At 46.2% G+C, this 18,988-nt stretch overlaps 8 protein-coding genes across 8 annotated transcripts; 5 read left to right on the top strand and 3 right to left on the bottom strand.

Annotated features, from left to right (window-relative positions):
• The first annotated feature begins 377 nt into the window (after positions 1 to 377).
• F4822DRAFT_320168 (RNA-binding domain-containing protein) lies at positions 378 to 2,259 on the top strand. The gene is made up of 8 exons (XM_051455456.1): positions 378 to 567; positions 670 to 762; positions 991 to 1,022; positions 1,080 to 1,114; positions 1,171 to 1,222; positions 1,281 to 1,347; positions 1,399 to 1,546; positions 1,609 to 2,259. Exons 1-8 carry the CDS (start codon positions 529 to 531, stop codon positions 2,031 to 2,033), a joined length of 891 nt encoding a protein of 296 aa, XP_051312344.1. The 5' UTR covers positions 378 to 528; the 3' UTR covers positions 2,034 to 2,259.
• Positions 2,259 to 3,675, bottom strand: F4822DRAFT_320240 (6-phosphogluconate dehydrogenase C-terminal domain-like protein). Its single transcript, XM_051455457.1, has 2 exons — positions 3,460 to 3,675; positions 2,259 to 3,337 (listed from the first exon to the last, which is right to left on the bottom strand). The coding sequence occupies exons 1-2, from the start codon at positions 3,573 to 3,575 to the stop codon at positions 2,485 to 2,487; spliced, it is 969 nt and encodes a 322-aa protein (XP_051312343.1). The 5' UTR covers positions 3,576 to 3,675; the 3' UTR covers positions 2,259 to 2,484.
• Positions 3,676 to 5,413: 1,738 nt separating this feature from the next.
• On the top strand, positions 5,414 to 7,536 carry F4822DRAFT_320127 (cytochrome P450). The gene is made up of 2 exons (XM_051455455.1): positions 5,414 to 5,916; positions 5,973 to 7,536. Exons 1-2 carry the CDS (start codon positions 5,645 to 5,647, stop codon positions 7,369 to 7,371), a joined length of 1,671 nt encoding a protein of 556 aa, XP_051312342.1. The 5' UTR covers positions 5,414 to 5,644; the 3' UTR covers positions 7,372 to 7,536.
• Positions 7,537 to 7,700: 164 nt separating this feature from the next.
• On the bottom strand, positions 7,701 to 8,910 carry F4822DRAFT_431439 (NAD(P)-binding protein; the record flags this gene model as incomplete). The annotated part of the gene is made up of 3 exons (XM_051461474.1): positions 7,701 to 7,870; positions 7,943 to 8,093; positions 8,404 to 8,910. The coding sequence occupies 3 exons, from the start codon at positions 8,908 to 8,910 to the stop codon at positions 7,701 to 7,703; spliced, it is 828 nt and encodes a 275-aa protein (XP_051312341.1).
• Positions 8,911 to 12,346: 3,436 nt separating this feature from the next.
• Positions 12,347 to 13,842, bottom strand: F4822DRAFT_320101 (uncharacterized protein). Its single transcript, XM_051455454.1, has 2 exons — positions 13,472 to 13,842; positions 12,347 to 13,416 (listed from the first exon to the last, which is right to left on the bottom strand). Exons 1-2 carry the CDS (start codon positions 13,598 to 13,600, stop codon positions 12,490 to 12,492), a joined length of 1,056 nt encoding a protein of 351 aa, XP_051312340.1. The 5' UTR covers positions 13,601 to 13,842; the 3' UTR covers positions 12,347 to 12,489.
• A 306-nt stretch (positions 13,843 to 14,148) lies between these two features.
• F4822DRAFT_410481 (leucine carboxyl methyltransferase) lies at positions 14,149 to 15,689 on the top strand. The gene is made up of 2 exons (XM_051458774.1): positions 14,149 to 14,671; positions 14,727 to 15,689. Exons 1-2 carry the CDS (start codon positions 14,380 to 14,382, stop codon positions 15,527 to 15,529), a joined length of 1,095 nt encoding a protein of 364 aa, XP_051312339.1. The 5' UTR covers positions 14,149 to 14,379; the 3' UTR covers positions 15,530 to 15,689.
• Positions 15,690 to 15,963: 274 nt separating this feature from the next.
• On the top strand, positions 15,964 to 17,710 carry F4822DRAFT_410479 (TFIID-18kDa-domain-containing protein). The gene has a single exon (XM_051458773.1). It carries the CDS (start codon positions 16,204 to 16,206, stop codon positions 17,164 to 17,166), a length of 963 nt encoding a protein of 320 aa, XP_051312338.1. The 5' UTR covers positions 15,964 to 16,203; the 3' UTR covers positions 17,167 to 17,710.
• Positions 17,711 to 17,743: 33 nt separating this feature from the next.
• On the top strand, positions 17,744 to 18,869 carry F4822DRAFT_410478 (phosphoglycerate mutase-like protein). Its single transcript, XM_051458772.1, has 2 exons — positions 17,744 to 18,064; positions 18,119 to 18,869. Exons 1-2 carry the CDS (start codon positions 17,992 to 17,994, stop codon positions 18,745 to 18,747), a joined length of 702 nt encoding a protein of 233 aa, XP_051312337.1. The 5' UTR covers positions 17,744 to 17,991; the 3' UTR covers positions 18,748 to 18,869.
• Positions 18,870 to 18,988: the final 119 nt, after the last annotated feature.

Genomic DNA, 18,988 nt, shown 5'->3' with positions numbered 1-18,988 from the left:
CGCGACGGATGTGGACATGAGCCAAAATACACGTTTCATAGCCTGTGCCGGTGGGTTTATATAGTACCTCAGTGATATAAGGTTGGGTCACAGCAGAGACATGAGAGAAGAAGTAGATGCATAGTTCAGCTCAAGTGGACAAACGGATCTATATATTTTGTGCTTTATTTACGGCGTATTGTGTACTTTGTATATAGGGATGAGGCCAGGTGCCAACAAACCACCAACCAGCTGTTTCAATGATGCAAGGGGCGTTGTGCCCTTTTCTTATTTAGGTGCGCTATAATTACAGGGCATACAACGCTATAACCTTAAGCTAAATATAGGATCGCAGCCCTGGTGATTTTTATACCTTCCACCTAGGTACATAATCCACTTTTATTAGGTAGCTGACTGACAACTGGTCCCACCCGCTAGTATCTCTCAGAGCTAAAGCCGCGCCGCGTCTTTCTTGTCAATACATTGGATGTAACAATTACATACTCTGAACCTACACCTACATCTTTATCCATCCGTAACAAAATCAAGATGGACCGCAGTCTTGACGAGATCGTTGCTGAATCCCAGGTAAGCATTTTAATTGATTTGAATTTGCGCACATTTAAAGATTTATTATCACCTTAACCAGTAATTTGGCTTGAATTGAATACGTACTAACATCGGTTGCAGCAGAGAAAGCGAGGCTCTAGACCTCCTCGCCGAGGAGGTGGTGGAGGACGACCTCGAGAACGCGATTCTTACCCCCGCGACGGTGTTAGAAAGGTATGGATTTATTTCAGTATTTCTTATACAATACACATTGACGAATGAACTCACCATTTTTATTATTATTATCTATAGGTGGATTCTTCCTCTCCCTCGACCACCCCCTTATGCCTCGAGTGATTCGCCAAGTAATCGACTTGCGCTTGATGCCTCGGACTTCGATCGGTGGTGATATATTTGTTTAGTGATTAGCCGCTAACTAGCACTCTCGTTTCTGCGAGACAGTCTGCCAGAGATGACTCCCGAAACTTGGATTCGTAAGTTGACCGCCAACTTCCATCCATACATTGCGACCAAGGCTGACAGTCATTTAGAGAATGGGTTCACGATAAGTTCGATGATTCCAGTTGTAAGCCAAACAATTACACTTTATGAACGAAACAACGGCGATTAACATTGCCACAGCGCGCAACCGTCAACGAGGACCAAGACGGCGACCCTCTCCAGACCGATTCCAGTTCGTGCGACCTTATCCTTCCAAGATGATATCTTTCTAACAGCGATGGCAGAGACAGAGATGCTCGTGGAACCAAGATCAAGGTAGAGAACCTACACTACGAACTCACCGAAGGCGATCTCAACGTAAGAGAAAATATACCTTTTCGCAATGAGGTGAAATTAACCATCTCATAGGGCCTATTCGATAAGATTGCACCGGTTGTTAAGCTCGAGCTGTTGTACGACCGCGCTGGGCGGTCCGAAGGCATTGCTTTCGTCACCTACGAGAGTCGTGACGACGCGCAAGAGGCAATCAGTCAATACGATGGTGCTAATGCTAGAGGTGAGTGTCGAACCTATATGATGTAATAATGCAACAGCACAAATTAACTTTGCTCGTCATAGGCCAACCAATCCGCCTGTCCATCGTGAACTCAGCACCTAGACGCAACCCTTTCGACACAGCTCACATGCCGGGTCGACCTCTAGCTGAGCGTATCACTCGACCCCGCTCTCTGTCACCTCGACGTGATATGGACCGAGACAGGGGTATTGACCGCTACGTCCCAGGAACCCGTAGTCGATCGCGTAGCCCGCGACCTCGTCGACGTGGTGGAAGGCGACCCGGTGCTCGACGCGAGCGTGACCGCGATGACAATACCCCGAATACGAACGGACGAGACAAGGTTGGTCGAGATGGACGACCTAAGAAGACTCAAGAGGAGCTAGATGCTGAGATGGCTGATTATTTCAACCCGAGTGGTGGAAACGATGTCGGAGAGGCGAGTGTTAGTGCTCCTGCTGGCGATGATGTTGATATGATTGAGTAATTTCGGGCCATTGAAAAGGGGATATCTGATACATAGCATCTAGGCATGCATCATAGCTTTTGTTGCTAGATAAAATAGGGCGTTCTTGAGGGCAATAAGAGTGAATTTCGGTCCGAATGGGTTTGTGTTTTTGGTAATATACTGGTGATATGTGAACTTGTCTGCTAGTTTATCCGACTTCCGCAAGTCGAAAGGGGATGAACAGGTAGTTTGGGGCCGAATTTTTTATCCCTTATTGAAGGTTGATCTATTGAGAGAATATGAAACACCATATTGCACCCGAAGTGTATATCTCGTCTTCTTTACGCCAGCACTGTTGAGGGCCACTGCTGACCATCATGCGTTAGCTGTTGGATGATGGAACCTTCGTATCTAGCTCTAATATCTAGATATATGATATATGAACGTGTCTTTATCAACTTCGTAAATGTTATCTTCAATGCTTTAACTTCTAATCATTCTTCTTCCGCTTCGTCTGCATGCCCTCCACCATGGCCGCCGCCACATCATCAACCGTAGTTCCCCTCTTCCTCTTCCCGATCTTCTCCTGTCCTAACGCCGTATCATCCGCTACGGTACGATACACCTTCGCCGCACCCGTAAACGAATCCGGCGCAAACCCGCCTTCTTCCGATAACGTGCTGGCGATTTCTTCCATCTCGCCAACCCACCGGTAGGCTTTTGGTGGCATACCAGTGACGCCCTTCTCGGCGAGCTTGTAGTGCACTGGTAACATCTCCTGCAACTCGGATTTAAGAACAGGGAGAATACCGAGTCGCTGTGCGGTGGTAAAGGATTGAATGGCAAGCGACGTAAACCCCTTGCTAAAACTCGCGAAACACATTTTTAACCCACTAGCCCCGCCGATGTCCGGGGATACATGTCGCATGTTCAGCGTGTCAAAGAGCTTGGGGCCGAAATCTGGGATGTCGGAGAGCTTGTACGGACCCGAGGTTGGGATGCTCGGGAGGTACCATTCACCGTCTGGTTTTGCAGACGGGGGTCCGCCGAGGATGCATCCGTCGATGAAGCGCACGGTTGAGGATAGGGATTTAACGCTACTGAATAGCGAGGCGATGTTCTTTACGCTGGATGGCGCGACGGCGTTTAGGTCTGCGAAGTACAGCGGGGAGTCTGAAGTCCGCCGCAGTGGGCCTGTGAGCGCGTCGACGATGCGTTGAGCGGTGGCGACGGCGTCGCGGGGTGGGACTACGGAGAGGATTACCGAGCATGATTGCGTAAGATCCTCGTCTGATTTTAGGAGCTCGACCCGTGCGCCCTTGGCTCGTTCGATGGTGTCATTGCTATTGATATTTTAAGCAGTATGTTTTGAGTAATACGATACGACGATGAATATCGGACGAATAGGTACGGGGATCTACTCAGGGGAGGGCATGCAAATCTTTAATTTAACTGGTTGACTGACCTGCGCCCCTTGCAGTTGGTCGCAACTGAGAATCCATTGGCGACGAGCAACTTGGCGATGCCCACTCCCATATCTCCGATGGAGATTATACCGATTTTTGCTAACGGTGATGCCATCTTTTTTTCTTATTTGCGGATGGCTTAGCTAAGAGTGTGGAAATGAAGATCTACCTTTGTCCTACATAAAATCATGAAATCTTCCAGTTGTACTCGGAAAGCTGCATGAATACAGAGGGGGCTTTGTGGATGGAAATATGTCGGCGGCTTGCATCGTTACTAATCCGCGGCCAATAAGCGTGTTAAAACAGGAATTTGTCTATTGCTCCCACAAATCGCGTAAGAGGATCTAAAGCAGCCGGGCGTTTGATTGTTTCACTTATACATCTTTTCATAACTTGAAGCTATCTTGGATGGAAATTCAGATGATCTTTTTTTAAAAAGGTTACACTTCATAGAGTGTCTGATATGATGTCTTTATGGGTTTCTATATTTATGTATACGATACTCCATGTGAATAGCCATTCGATGTTGTGATGAAGTACCAGTACTATTTCGAAACTGTTGATAATTGCTGATATTTGATAGGCTCCGAGACCGATACATAGTACATAAATAGCGTACATATAACCGTATATGGCATGCTGGTAGTCAGGTATTTGACGTTGGTGGGGATAAAATGCGAGGGTGCGAATCTCACTAGAGATTTTTATCTGCCACATCTGGGCATCCAATCATAAACATTCCCGTCCTTGGATAGTATCCTTGCTAATGTGTAATATAGAAGGACTTTTCGGCAAACCGGCGGGGCACGGGCACGGGCTTATAAGGACAAGCCAGCCATACAAGCTAGACACATGGTAATGATAGCTTTGAATCAAGCCGAATTGAGCATGGACTTCGTCTTCAATCCCACCGTATCGGGCTATTTGTCTCTAACCCGCGCCGCCACGAACGACTAATCCCTCCGCGCAGATGTAATAAGTTATTCCATCTCATCATATATCTAGCCTGATCAAGCATACAAATCATGATGACAAAGTTAGCGAGTGCGAGGTTGACTTAGATCATCCAATCGACTAATCAAGGATATACTAAATGCCGTCTAGGCCCTTAATCACGCAAATCTCAGCCAGAAAATCTATCCGGCTGTGCATTGTGGGTCTAGCTGGAAGATCCTTCGATCATTATGTACCAGATAGGCTGGCATTTTACGCTTTGCGAAGCCTACGAAACTTCCCGCGTCATAGGTGATGGTTTCTACCATACATAATCCTTCCGATGTTGGCATGACCATAAGAATAAACGAATAGACGAATGAAGATTTTAAATACTGCCGAGGCACCTTACGCGTCCAATGAATATCGACAGTGACCTTGGATCTATCGTATAGAAATTCTCACGTTTCTTTGTCTATTCTTCTAGAAGAGGTCAAGTCGAGTCAAAGGCCCCTGTAAGTTCACCCGCACACATGTATCAGGGACTATTTATGTGGGTGGTGGGTCAAGAGTCCGAACCGTCCTTCGCATTCGCGCCCGGATTCGCTTCATCCCGTTACCCAATAGATCGGATAGATCTTTTACAGTAATCACATCGCTGTCTACCATACTATGAACGTAACTGCACGTAGGTCAAAAGATAAATTGGCCATGTTGGCATTTTCACAGGCTTCGGAGACTTCTAGTTATAGTTCTCTCCGCCCAAGGCTACGAAGTCATGACAACTAGACCTGCTAGACTCAAACGGTCATTTACAAAAACTCCGCACTCCCCGTTGATTCACCATCTGAAACCATACCAGCTGAATTAACCCACTATTTAATTTGTCCAACGTATATACTATACCACAAGAATCGTTATGCTAAAGTCCTATTAGCTTTTTAAATGCCTTCTCTTTTCTTCTCTATTCTTTTATAGTCGATTCCGTGGATCCAAGCCAGTTACCTAAACGGGTATATATCTCGACTATTACCTGAAACATTATCAACCGTGGTTATTCTTTCTAGTTGCGGTTTGGACCCCCCTTGGATCGACTTCGGCAGTGCATGCCTGTCTGGTTCGGCACACTCCTTATCCGTTTCCTCTAATAAGAACCTACAATCTAAAGTTGAACATATCTTGATATATAGCTGCGTCCCGATTCTACCTTTAAAACAACATAGCAACCAAACATTACAACTACATTCAACGATGGCGTACCCTTGGCGATCCATTATCGCCGTATCTCTTGTTTCGGCATTTCTCATCGTATCTCGTTGGCCACAATGGAACAAATCATTACTGAGCACATTTTTCTCTTTATGGAGTTTACAGACTTTTTTCTACGCTGTCTGGGCAGTGATATTATACCCTAAGTTCTTCTCCCCGTTGCGTGGTCTACCAGAACCAACAGGTAACTCTTGGCTTATGGGACAATTGCCTACAATACAAAAATACCCCACAGGCATTCCCCAAAGAAAATGGTAGGTGTCCATACTACGGTATTATCTATTGTCGTCCTGCTAATAGGGTGTTAAAGGATCGCCACTATTCCAAACGATGGCATCATTCGCTATCTGGCTGGCTTCAACGAAGAACGTCTACTTATTACTGGGCCAAAAGCTCTAGCAGAGGTTCTAGTTACGAAGAATTATGAGTTCGTTAAGCCATATTCGATTCGCTTTGGACTTAGCCGTCTTCTGGGTGTAGGAATACTACTAGCCGAGGGCGACGAACATAAATTCCAGCGCAAGGGTCTCATGCCCGCCTTCGCGTTTCGACATGTGAAGGATCTTTATCCCGGGTTTTGGCGAAAGGGTCGTGAGGTCGTCCAGGCTATGTCGAAGCAAATTATCGCCGACACACAAAGTGAAGGATCCGTCCAAGACCCAGAGAAGGCAAACAAGACCGCAGTTATCGACGTCGGGAATTGGGCATCTCGCGTAACGTTAGATATTATTGGATCATCTGGACTTGGGCGGGATTTCGGTGCTATTCAACATCCAGACACCGAGCTTAACCAAACATACAGACGAGTTTTCAAGCCCACCAGACAAGGCCAGATGCTGCAAATGCTGGCTGTATTCCTCCCAGACTGGCTAATTGGTCGAATTCCTGTTCAGCGCAATCATGACATCAACGCCGCGGCACAGACTATTCGAAATATATGTCGGGATCTGATTCGGGAAAAGAAGGACAAGTTATCTCGCAAGGAGTTGACGGACCGTGATATTCTTGCCGTAGCCCTGGAGTCGGGTGTCTTCACGGAAGACAACCTCGTCGATCAACTCATGACTTTCCTAGCCGCCGGCCATGAGACGACTGCCAGCGCAATGACATGGGCGATATACCTACTCAGCAAGTACCCTGATATCCAAAAACGACTACGCGCCGAAATCCGCGAGCGCTTGCCCCCTATTGACTCAGACCAAGAAGTCACGAGTCTAGAAATCGACCACATGCCCTACCTCAACGCCGTCTGTAACGAAGTCCTACGCTACTACGCTCCAGTTCCCCTCACGCGGCGAGAAGCCGCTGTCGACACGGAAATATTAGGGCAGAAAGTACCTAAAGGAACATCGATTATGCTATCTCCATGGGCCACCAACTTCGACCCGAACCTCTGGGGACCCGATGCCCACGAGTTCAACCCCGACCGATGGATGCCCAAGGGTCCCGATGACAAGAGAGGTGCTAGTGGTGGTGCATCAAGTAATTACGCATTCTTGACTTTCCTCCACGGTCCTAGGAGTTGCATCGGTCTAGCTTTTGCAAGAGCAGAATTCGCGTGCCTTCTTGCGACTTGGGCTGGTCGGTTCGAGTTCGCGCTGAAGAATAAGGAAGAGATTGATGAAAGGAAGATTGTTATTAAGGGTGGCATCACTGCTAGACCCCATAACGGTATGCATGTTTACGCGACGATTGTGGATGGATGGTAAGATGTGTATGATGTGTTTGTGGATAATATCTAATGTGTATATGGATTTTTGAGATATATTTGATGACGGGAAATTGTATGATGTCTCCTACTCTTAAATTGTATGTACGGGTTGGGTGGCAAAAGTATCTAGGTAGGTAGATAGGGTCCTATTACTGAAGGAAGATGAATGAAATTTCCAATTAACGATTAGACGCGTTATATACCTGTATTGATGGTCTGATGGACGATGAGCGTTGTTGAATGGTACTCATACCCTAATCAGCTGGATTAGGGCTAAGGGGTGAGGTTGACTTCATTATCACGATTGGTATCCTGCATCCGATTTCATCACAAGCCATTAACGCCGACCTTTAAGAACGCCTTCTCCTCATCGATACGTTTTCTCAGGTCTCCGCTCTTCATCTCATCTACGTCCCAAGCTGCCCACACGAATCGACCGTGTAAAAATGAGGCCTCAGGAGAAGCAGCCCAGACAGCAAAGTGACCTGGGAGGTTAACTGTGGTACGAGGTTATGTTAGCCATGGATGCAAGCAAGGGATTGAACATAGATCTGGGAGGTGTAGCATACTATCATCCCATGGCATAAAATCTTCGGGGTAACCTGCACTCCGTGCAGTGTCTGTGTAATGTCCGCCTGGGTGGAAGAGCAGGACCTGCATCTTCTCAGGCGGGATATCCTCTGCTGCGTGCTGTAATGCTATCGCAAACGCATTCTTGGTCTAATTCAAACAAGCATTTTCGTTAGTATCATATTCCTTCATATATGAAGGCCTCATGGGCTTTCATCGGCACTGATCGAGCCTAAAATGAGGAGAATAGAAAAGCTTGAGTTACGTACTACAAAAATGTCAGTCAGGGATCGATTATGTTAGAAAGGGTTTATGGAACACATACCTATTGTATAACCCGCCGAGGAACTCGCCGCCCAATTATGGATCGATATCGTCGAGACGTGGACGAGATACTGTTATTTTTAAAGGGTTAACGTAGCTTCTTGACCCGCCGTTTGGGTTGTAAAAAGTGGCTTACCTTCGTCTTATCGTGTTCCTGTTTATAAAATCTCTCCGCCATATCTAGCTGCCCGCGCACGTTCATATTATAATCGCTGGACCATAGATGCTCAGTTCCAAGCTCCAGAATGGGTTTTGAGGGAGCTGTGATCGCTGCGTTGAGTACCAATACGTCGACCTTGATGCCCTCTTCCGCAAGTCGTCGCCAAAGCGCCGCGACAGAAGTCGCATTAGACACATCGACCTGAAGCGCGGATATTTCGGCACCGGTGCCTTGGTTCTCTTTCTTGAGTTCCTCCGTTAAAGAAGCAACAGATTCGGCGCCGACATTAGCGCGCCGCGCGAGCATGATAACCTTGCTTGCCCCGGCCACCGCAAAGGCCCGAGAAATAGAATAGCCTATCCCTCTAGTGCCACCGGTGACCAGCACCGTCTTCCCCGCTTGAGAGAGCTCCGGGCGCTGGGGTGAGATGGACGGGTAGGGCGCCTTGTGAAAGGCCTTGGTCATTGTCCAAGCTGCCGACATGATGATATTTTGGTTTCTGATAAAATCTATGAGTCTAGTAATGTCCTTTCTTTCGTCTGGTCGCGTTGATTATGGGAAGGAACGTGAGGGGCTATTATATCAACGCTTAACGATTTGCTGATATGTAGACCTACCCAATAAGCGATAACGGGAGGCGGGGATGCCGCATATGAAGCCATACACTAACCTATATCCGTAACTCGATCCGTACCTTGAGTTTTTGATCATCATTCCCTTCCCCGCTTATCCAAGTTACGTCGGACAGGTGAAGAACACCGAGCCCACCTGGCTAGCTATCCGAATCCTTTATAAAGCCTACTTCACCTCCTTAACTTAGAGATGTTCGCAATTTAAGCAATAGGCACTATAAACTCTAGTAAGCTGTTTCGGCAGTCCTAGAACAGCGACGCTATCGTCTCTTGTGCTTTCTATTGGCTCTTCACCGTAATCTTGCTATATTCGGCGGATGAGTCTCCACATGGCTCCGTATCACGGGCTGGCAAATGAAGAAATCCCTACTGCTCTGCCTTCGCTATATTTCTAAGCTCACCTTGATTGCAAACCTTGATTGCAATGTTCGAGCACGGAGACATTTCTGAGGAAACATCATTAGATATAATGCGGAACCCTCATTGCTCCGAATGGCGAGTTAAATTTCTAGAATTGGTGTTAGAAATTATGTGCATCTCTTTCGCGTAGCCCTATTAGTAATGATACCACGATCTGCTGCTACGGGGGAAATTGTCACGTATTTTTGAATTACAACCCCCTTACTATTCTTAAACTTTTGTGTCTTGGATTTGCAAAGACGAGGTTTTATCGACGATATCTGGAGCCGATAATGATAGTTGGTAACATACGCCGATGTTTAGGATCACTTTAAGGGATATCGTCCTGCGCGTGCGCGTCCTACATTAGATCCATTTACCAAAAATCGTAGGTAACTGCAACGGCGCCTAAGGATATCGGCATCGCTATTCAACAACCAAGAATCGACACCCTAATACCTAAGGTCTTGCATGATAAATAGTTATGTTTCCCTCGAATGATTATTTGATTTCAACGTGAATTTACGTTTTGTTCGGTGGCTCAATCGAAATAGTATTGTATTGAATAGATGCTTTGATGAGGAACAGGGGTTCGCGGAACTATTGCGCACCCTTTTGAACTGTTGATTCGAAAGTTTCGAGGACGTCTAAGGAGGACGTGGTGACCATATTTGCGACAATTTAATTCGTTATTTGGTATATGTAAGCGCGGTTGGGTTGCGCGGATGATTCGTCTAGGAAATGGTGGCGTAGACCATGGGAGAACAACTTCATAGCATCGTCACCTGCTAAATATCATTAAAAAGAGAGGGGAAACGTATCAGGGAAATAGAATTGACAGCGAAGCGCTTCCTTGAGTGGCATTAATGGCTAAAAATCATCAAAATGAACGTATCGCTAAGAGCAGCCACCAGCTTTTTAGATGAACTATTTGTTGGGAAGACTGAACATACGAATATTGATACAATAGAACGGATAGTTGCTTGAGTTTGAAAATTCAACTGCATAGGGCGTAAAGTACCTGTGACGAGCGTGACGGTATTTGAATAAATCACGGTGGCCAGTCTTCTTCATGGCAATGCTGCAAGGCACTGCTCATAACGAAAACAAAAAGGTTTAAATAGCAAAAATTGCGCCTCCTACGATCCACGAGGGATAATAGAAGGGGGTCAACACCGCGCTGTGCAATGCAGGTCTTCCCCCTTCGCGATGCAAATTCTTGAGCTCGCATGCGCGGAAACAAGGTAAGTATGGAGAAGAGAAGGAAAAAAGAAGTCTGAAAGGTGAGGAGAGTGGCCAGGTATTTATGAAAAATTCCCAAGTCCGTGCAAAGCGGTGAAAGGGGCTGGGAATTAGCGGGACGGCAGAATTCTGCTTGGGCAACAGGTTTATGTGGGTCAGAAGGTAGCCACATTGATTACAAACTCATCCACTGTCCAATCATAGCGTAAGACCCCGTATTTGTGGTGAAATCATCCAAACAAAAGATCACATAATGAACAGTGCTCAAGGCTGAGGCATTTTGTATATAGACCCACTTCATTATAGCTGACCAATGAGAGCCCACATTTTTATCCAGCCTTGCATCCGAAACTCTATTTTCCCCAAAGTACGGAGGTACATGCGACCTTATTTTGACTAATCATGTACATGTGTACTCATGCATATGTGTACCCAGGAGCGCAACACAACAGACAGTTGTTTGGAAGGAAAAAAAAAAGGGGAAAAAAAAGGGGGAAAAGAAGAAAATAAAAAGGAAGAGCAAAACAAATACGAGAAAGAAAAAGAGAAAAAGAAAGTGACAAGAGGAAGAGGAAGAAAAGGAAAAGAAAACCAGGTTTGTTAAGGTAATCAATAACATAAAGCATCCTTCCTAGGTCATTGCAACCATTCAGAATATGTAAATACGATTTAGAAGTTAGGCTACTGCCTGGGATCTGTGTATTACGTCCGAGTGATTTGCTACATGGTGAAAGCCTCGGCAAAAAGCAACTCTAACCTCTCAATATAGTCTAATTCGGACCAAATATAGATAGTTCGAACTGAGTCATGGATATAGATCGTTGTAGGTATTGATGAGGCCGTTGGAGTGAGTACAACTTAGGACCTGATTCATAGCATTACCATCTCCTCCTTAACTATTCCAGAGTGATGCCACTGCCTGTATTCTGCATAGGAATTGTGCCTGACAGCATATGTAATGGAGATCAATGGAAATATTCAGCCATGCCTAAGCTTCGAGTCCGAGATTTTCACATTCGAAAAGACCAGCACTTTATCATTCATCCCGATATGAAAATATCGGAGAGCCTAACCCGTCAACACCCGCATTTCTCCTGAGCGCGGAGAATACGTAGATGCGAAGGCTACAATGATAGTGAGTTCCTCGAGGTGATTTGGACGCGGGGTTGGATTTTGGAGTCTAATCCTTCATAATATGAATTCGACTTGAAAAAATCGGTGTTTTAAGCGTAGAAGCACTAGGATGTGTAGGGAAGGGGTCGTAAAGTTGCTTTGTAGTTGGCGATGGCGTAAGCCTAGCTCCAGTCTAGGCGATTATTCTTATAATTGCGATCAGAAACGACTGACTTGGCTGAGAGCTGAGATATCTACGTCATCACGTCGATTTTCACATCTTTATTTGCAAGTCACAGAAAAACACCTAGAAACTAATTTCCTAACTGCATATGAACTTCAAAGAAACTGCCATTTGACGATACTAAAATTAAAAAAAACGCTGTTCTGATAGATGGACGGTTCGAATGAACCCAAAACATATGACCAACCTCCTTCATAATCTCATAGATGAACCACCTAGATACCGAGGATGGCATATAAATACAATTGATTCTTCCCTTTTTAACCAGCAACGCTGAACCCAGTCTCTACTACTTTCAAAAATTCCTCCCAGGCCAATAGGCCTATGGTATTCAAGAAGCACAAATAATATTTGTAAGAATATATTGGTATGAGTGCGAGTTAGAATATCTTGTGATTTGCGGTCGTTTGATTAATAGCTAGATAATTTGATTTACTCGATCTTCTTGCTGTGCTTAATGATGAGCAATAACTCGGGGACGAGAACAGCGACCCAGAGGAGACCAAGGGCAAAGCTAGCGGCGAAGATCTTAGCGTAGAGCTTGACAAGTCGTACCCATGAGGCGCGGGAGAATGACAACCACGCATCCTTAACGGTAACGAAGCCCTTGCCACCAACAATAGCAGGCTCAACCTTGCCCTGGAACGATCGGTCGAAAGGTACGATGGTGTCGTCTTCCTCGGGAAGGAGCGAAGCTTGAACTCGGGTGAGGATAACCTGGGTGGGGATGACGAGGAAGATGTGTAGGACGAATGAGACAACGAGGACTACAACACCCTTCCAGATGTCATTCTTGTCACCCTGGGGAATAGTACCGGGCTGTTCGGGCAGGTTCATGGCCATGCCCCAGGCAAGAAGCTTAGGGACGTAAGAGGCAACCTCGATGGCGAAGAAGTACATGGCGACCGGGAGAGCGGTAGCCTGGAAAGCCTTCTTGAAGGGAGGTAGTCGCTGCCAGAAACGCTTGGAGCTCGGTGTCGAGATGACAATGTGCGTCCATGCTGTGTAGAGTTGCACAAGAGCAAGGGCGGAAAGAGGTCCGGCAATAAGAGCAGGCAAGAACGCAGATAGGATACCGTAGACGAACAGAGTAGAGAAAGTCAAGGAGACATAGCAACCAAGACCTCGGAACAGGGATCGCCAGCCGCTGACGCTGGTAACAGTACGATATGTAGAGCGGATGGACGAGGTAATGAGACGGGCCTCGGAACCGGCACGAGCGGCTTCATCGGCAAGAGGGGCATTTTCTTCGGCGAGAGATTGAGTGTCTTCGTTCAACGAAACGGGCTCGTAGGCCGGAGGAGACGGGTCTTCGACGATAGCGAGGGTAGGGAATAGATGTTGGAAGGAGTAGTTAACCTGAGAAGCGCATTAGTGAATTACTCTCCGATATTGAGAGTCACGGGAGCCATACAAGCAAGACCAAAGGCAAGAAAATCAAGATATCCAACACAACAAAAGCCCATCCCCAACCAGGCATCTCGTAGCCATCCATCGAGTCCTGGCCCCGCCTGTAAACCGCATGGGCGATGTCGCGATACATTTTGGCGTCTATATTTCTCGATCGATAAGGTTTAATAAGACAAGGAAATAAATCAAGGATTGAATGAACTGAGTGTATAAAAATGAATTCAATAGAAAGAATGATAATAATGATGTTCAAAAATGGTATGAAGAAGAGGGGAAGAAGATGTATGAAACACAAGAGAGAAAGCTGAAAAGATTCTCTGACAAATGCGATGGAATGCGCGCGTCCCTAGAGAAGGATCTCAGGTTGGATAAAACTAATACAGTGCGGTAATAGTTTTATACAGTCACTTTCAAGGATTCGGAGTTATTAAATGTTAGTACAAGGGGTATTTAACGCCACTCCGATATGTATCCTTACACCATTATCATGCATCTTAAAGCTACACCTATACTAGCATGCATAACAGCGACCAACCTCGGAACGTCGGCAGTACAGTATTTCTATTTCCGTATTCATACGCTGAATCTAGGCAACCGCCGCCCCAGATCGTAAGGTATTAGGTGTTTGCATTGCACTGCCTCATTTCGTCTAAGTCCTATTGTAACTCGCCTAACTTGCCAAGCGTAACAGTCTACTGTCTCCCAAAACCCGAACACCGCGACCATCGATTCGACCCCGTTAGTTTCTTTATCCATCACACTGTTGGGTCCAGATTTCATCAGAGCCAACAATTATTTGCCTACGATCTTACTAGGACCCAACTTTTGAGCCCCTTGACCCCTGATCGCGCCATTACATCACAGCTCCAGCTTCATTAAAATCCAATACATCAGAGCTATCTAAGCTATTGAATGCGCACACACCAACCAAATCATTCAATCCATATGTCTGCTCCATCAATCCCAAATCTTTTGTCTCTTCGAGGCTCTAGAGGAGGTTCTCGCGGTCGCGGTCGTGGACGAGGAGGACATTCACAGTCTGCAGGCCTCAGCCACGATGCGACTATTCAAGGAACAGATACAGATGCAGCTGTATCACGGATGAGTGCCGTTGATCTCGGGTACCTGCAAGATCCTTTCGCACAATTCTTCGTGCAAAATTCCGTTGGTGGCGCCATACGACGACTGCCAATTATAAATAGAGGTAAGATTGTTTCACGGGCCATTTTTGCCCTAGCGAGTGCTAAGGCTAGAGGTAGGGACTTATACCCGGACTACTGCGCTGGATAAGCTGATATCTTCGTTTTTAACGAGTACCGCATCGCAAGAACGACAAATTATCTCACTTGGTGCCGGAACAGACACAAGGTGTTTCAAGCTATTCTCTGATCCAAATCAGACTGGGCTCATTTATCATGAGATTGATTTTCCAGCAATTGCTACGAAAAAGCTACAGCTCGTGAATGCCAATCCCCAATTAAGATCCATCATATCTAACCCACAGAGCGAGAACGGCGGTTGGAGTAGTGCAAGTCTACAGAATGGTTGCCAATACCGATGCCACGGGTTGGATTTAAGAAACTTAATCAATGATGATGCTAAAACCCTTGCCGGTGTACGGGCGGACATCCCAACCATTTTGATATCGGAATGCTGTCTGTGCTACCTAGAAACCCCGGAAGTTGAAAGGGTGATCAAGCACTTTACTGAAAAGATACCAAACCTTGCCATCATCATCTACGAACCAATTCATCCCAATGATTCTTTCGGCAGGCAAATGGTATCTAACTTGGCTGCTCGACGAATACGTATGCCAACTGTAGAAGTTTATCAAGATGCCGCCAAACAACAGTCTCGACTACAAGAAGCAGGATTCGACTCTGTTAGAAGTCTGACTATAGGAGGAATTTGGCGCAAATGGGTCGTGGAAGAGGAGAAAGAGAGGGTTGATGATTTGGAGGGACTTGATGAGGTCGAAGAGTGGAATCTTCTAGCAGATCATTATATCGTGGCCTGGGGTTGGAGAGGAGATGGCTTTCAGCAATGGGAAACGGTCGCATGATGGGGATGAATGAACAAATATTCATGAGCATAAATGCCTTCTTTTATTGCTCAAAGAACATGTAGCACGCAGAATGAGAGATGTTATTCCCATTTTAAAATCATGCTCTTGTTGACCCAATTCTAGCCCCCTTCAAGCACTTATCATAGTGATGTGAAAACACTTATAACAAATCCATCTCTCAACCCGGACAAGAAGTCATTCTTTTGAATTTAATTAAATGAATATCTAAATGATATCACTTTCACAAATTCTTCTACTCTCATGACCAATGTTACAGTTATGTATACGTCCTATCGCAAGCTTCAACATGCGCTAATCCGATTTGACTCCCCGCTAGAAAATACGCTTAATAGAATTACCGAGGAAGCCTAACCCGATCCCTAACCGTAACCGTAACCGTAACCCTGACCTTATCCCTAACCTTGACCCTAAGAATCTCAACTTTCAATTATATTGTTCAACAATTCACACCCTTTCCATCACCATTTGTGTGCGAAACATCACTCGATCCCCTAGTATCCCTAAAACAAAACCCAATATACTTATTAATACCATATCGAAATAATATTTTGACCGGTCGCTCATTTCTATCCTGCCGGCAACAGTCCGGATCACAGCCTCATTCCTAGGAGTACACCCTACTTATATCAATACCCACTACTTTAGTCAAGATGGGGGACAGTAACAAGCAACACAAGTACCGACAGGAGATCCAGCAGATGATGTACGTCTCTGGTGAGACCGGAGAACCATCTGTTGAAACCACTGCCATGATTGAAGAAATTGTTCGCCAGCAAGTCATCGAAATGTTACGAAATTGTACCGAATTGGCCGCTCGTCGTGGTTCTCGATCTATCACTATTAATGATCTGATCTTTCAAATCCGCGACGATGCGCCTAAGGTATCGCGACTCAGAACATTTTTATCCTGGAAGGATGTTCGAAAAAGTGCCAAGGATTCTGACGACAAGAATGGTGACGCCGATCTTGGTGTCGCTGATGATCCTGCTGGTGCCGTCATGCCTGGTGGCCCTGCAGTAGAAGAAGCTGCTAAGAAGAACAAGAAGGCCAAAGTCAAGCTTCCATGGGAGCCTTCTTCGTACTATAGCCAGGAAGTCCCCGAGCGTGATGACGAGGAAGATGAAGAGGAGGAAGAAATGAATATCATTACTCTACAGCGATTGCGCAAAGCCGATGAGCGCACTAAAGCGATGACAAGGGAAGAATACGTCACATGGTCTGAATACCGACAAGCGTCTTTCACCTACCGAAAGGGCAAGCGGTTCAGGGAGTGGGCCGGATTCGGTATCGTGACCGACAGTAAGCCATCAGATGATATCGTTGATATCCTAGGTTTCTTAACTTTCGAAATGGTACAGACGCTTACAGAAGAGGCACTCAAGATCAAGGAACAGGAGGACCTATGGAAGGAACGTAGTGGTGGTGAAAACCCAGGGAGCAAGAAACGAAAGCTCGCTCAAGGATTATTCGACCCGCCTAACGAGGGTAAAACTCCAGTCGAGTCTCGCCATATTCAGGAAGCTTTCCGAAGACTCCAGACCCGGCCCAAGAAATCAAGAGCAATGCTAAACGGAACGAACTTACAGCAGCGCACCAACTTGAAGTTGTTCTAGGGTTTCGGCGAAATTGATGACGAAGGGGAGTTTGGGCATTGGGTTATGTTTTCGGTTGGATCACTTCACCTCCAGGAGAATTGAGCATTTTGCGACATAGGTTTCTACGACGACAGTCCGCAAAAGATGAAAAGGATTTCAGGGGATACCCAGGATGAGTGGCGTTTAGGAGGAGTTACGGCTTTTTTATACATTAGCTTTTCGACGATTTTGTGTACACCTTAATTGTATACAGATACTTAATGTCGCCTTGGACCATATTAGCAGAAAACAACATTACAAATAAGTGTACCACTATTATCAACTTTACACCGATGGCTACTTAGGTAAATTGTTGCAACATGCCTTCATTCATGGGGCCTATGGTGATGATTTGAGTCAAATCCAACACATTCGCGACGACTGACATTTGTCCAAGCTCTGATTTCTTTCAACTACCTAGGTACTAAGCGAATACTTTTGAGTGAAGAAACAAAGCACACCTAAAGCCATATTGGCGATGTGGAACTAGCCTATTCCCATAATAGAAATGATTATCGGTTATACTTAGACAAAAGTTTGAGTATCTTTTTTAGTGTCTCGCCGCTGTCGGCGGAATCGGCCGGCATCGTCATGGCCAATACAGTGGAGCACGAAGACCCGGAAGAGTTCCGCCGCGGCTTTTAGAGTTTGTTCTTACCTACGGGAGCGGCTTCACTCCTCTATCTACTCTTCATACTATTTTCTTTTCATTCGCATAGACATTAGAGAACCAACCGCTTCTCATAAAACAGCGACAACACGTATACATAGTAGAATAGAACACGTACATAAATCTATTACATCATGGCGCCCAATTCCCGCCTAATCCTAACCCGCCACGCTCAAGCCGAGCACAACGTAGACCTCGACTACAGCAGTAAGTCACATATCTAACAACTCATTCAACAGTAATACTAACAAAACTCAATAGTCCCGGACGCTCCACTCACGCCATTAGGCAAGAAACAAGCAGCGTCCCTACCCCGTCTAATCCCAGACCTGCAACGCGAGGCCGACGTAATCATCTCCTCGCCTCTCCGGCGCACCCTACAAACCAGCTATCTCGGCTACGCCCCCGCCATCGAGCGTTTAGGCGGGTTAAAGAAAGTCGTCCTCCTCCCCCAAGCACAGGAATGCAACGATTTCCCCTGCGACACGGGTTCCTCGCGGGAAGTACTTGAAGCAGATCCCGAGTTCTCGGTTTTTGACTTGGAGCCGCTGACGGCCGATTGGACGTCGAAAAAGGGCTTTTGGGTGCCGAGTGAGGAGGCGTTGACGGAGAGGGCGCGGTGGGTGAGGAAGTTTTTGAGGGATCGACCTGAGGGGAATATTGTGCTTGTGGCGCATGGGGATATTTTGAGGAGGATTACGGCCCGGCCGGGGGAGGGGCCTAGTGAGTACCCCTGGAAGAATGCCGAGGTGCGCATCTTTGAGTTTGATCCGGAGTATGTGGATCGTGAGGAGTGCTACTTGTACCAGAAGGAGGATGTTGCGGCGGCGGGCGGATATGGACTTACGAGTACGGAGTTGGAGATTGAACAGGCCGGAGGGAGGTTGTAGCTCTTGGGAGAAGGGGCTGGCTTGTAGGTTTGGAGCTGGGTGCACCGATTGATAGAATTAGACGATCCTAGTAATAGCACTGCTACTGAACGATAAAATAGAATATTGATTACTTCATGGGATTCATTGCCAATTAATTGAAGTGTTTTCAATGACGAACATCTTGTAAGCTTTCGAGCTAGGAAGTATCTCAAAGTGACATTATGTGAAGCGAGAGAATGGGATATGTGAAGCACTGTTT

Source organism: Hypoxylon trugodes (genome assembly GCF_022578975.1).
Source record: "Hypoxylon trugodes strain CBS 135444 unplaced genomic scaffold F4822scaffold_7, whole genome shotgun sequence".
Taxonomy (NCBI): Eukaryota; Fungi; Ascomycota; class Sordariomycetes; order Xylariales; family Hypoxylaceae; genus Hypoxylon; species Hypoxylon trugodes.
The sequence above is the reverse complement of the archived record's forward strand: the minus strand, read 5'-3'. Positions and strand labels throughout refer to the sequence as shown.

Excerpts from the sequence above, each read along its gene's own strand:
- F4822DRAFT_320168 (XM_051455456.1), top strand. The coding sequence starts at position 529 with ATGGACCGCAGTCTTGACGAGATCGTTGCTGAATCCCAG. Across the intron at positions 568-669 it reads AGATCGTTGCTGAATCCCAG|CAGAGAAAGCGAGGCTCTAG; the intron begins GTAAGCATTTTA and ends CATCGGTTGCAG. Across the intron at positions 1,023-1,079 it reads GACTCCCGAAACTTGGATTC|AGAATGGGTTCACGATAAGT; the intron begins GTAAGTTGACCG and ends ACAGTCATTTAG.
- F4822DRAFT_320240 (XM_051455457.1), bottom strand. The coding sequence starts at position 3,575 with ATGGCATCACCGTTAGCAAAAATCGGTATAATCTCCATCGGAGATATG. Across the intron at positions 3,338-3,459 it reads ACCAACTGCAAGGGGCGCAG|CAATGACACCATCGAACGAG; the intron begins GTCAGTCAACCA and ends AAATATCAATAG.
- F4822DRAFT_320127 (XM_051455455.1), top strand. The coding sequence starts at position 5,645 with ATGGCGTACCCTTGGCGATCCATTATCGCCGTATCTCTTGTTTCGGCA. Across the intron at positions 5,917-5,972 it reads GGCATTCCCCAAAGAAAATG|GATCGCCACTATTCCAAACG; the intron begins GTAGGTGTCCAT and ends AGGGTGTTAAAG.
- F4822DRAFT_320101 (XM_051455454.1), bottom strand. The coding sequence starts at position 13,600 with ATGTATCGCGACATCGCCCATGCGGTTTACAGGCGGGGCCAGGACTCG. Across the intron at positions 13,417-13,471 it reads TCTTGCCTTTGGTCTTGCTT|GTTAACTACTCCTTCCAACA; the intron begins GTATGGCTCCCG and ends TGCGCTTCTCAG.
- F4822DRAFT_410481 (XM_051458774.1), top strand. The coding sequence starts at position 14,380 with ATGCGCACACACCAACCAAATCATTCAATCCATATGTCTGCTCCATCA. Across the intron at positions 14,672-14,726 it reads ACTGCCAATTATAAATAGAG|GGACTTATACCCGGACTACT; the intron begins GTAAGATTGTTT and ends GGCTAGAGGTAG.
- F4822DRAFT_410479 (XM_051458773.1), top strand. The coding sequence starts at position 16,204 with ATGGGGGACAGTAACAAGCAACACAAGTACCGACAGGAGATCCAGCAG.
- F4822DRAFT_410478 (XM_051458772.1), top strand. The coding sequence starts at position 17,992 with ATGGCGCCCAATTCCCGCCTAATCCTAACCCGCCACGCTCAAGCCGAG. Across the intron at positions 18,065-18,118 it reads CGTAGACCTCGACTACAGCA|TCCCGGACGCTCCACTCACG; the intron begins GTAAGTCACATA and ends AAAACTCAATAG.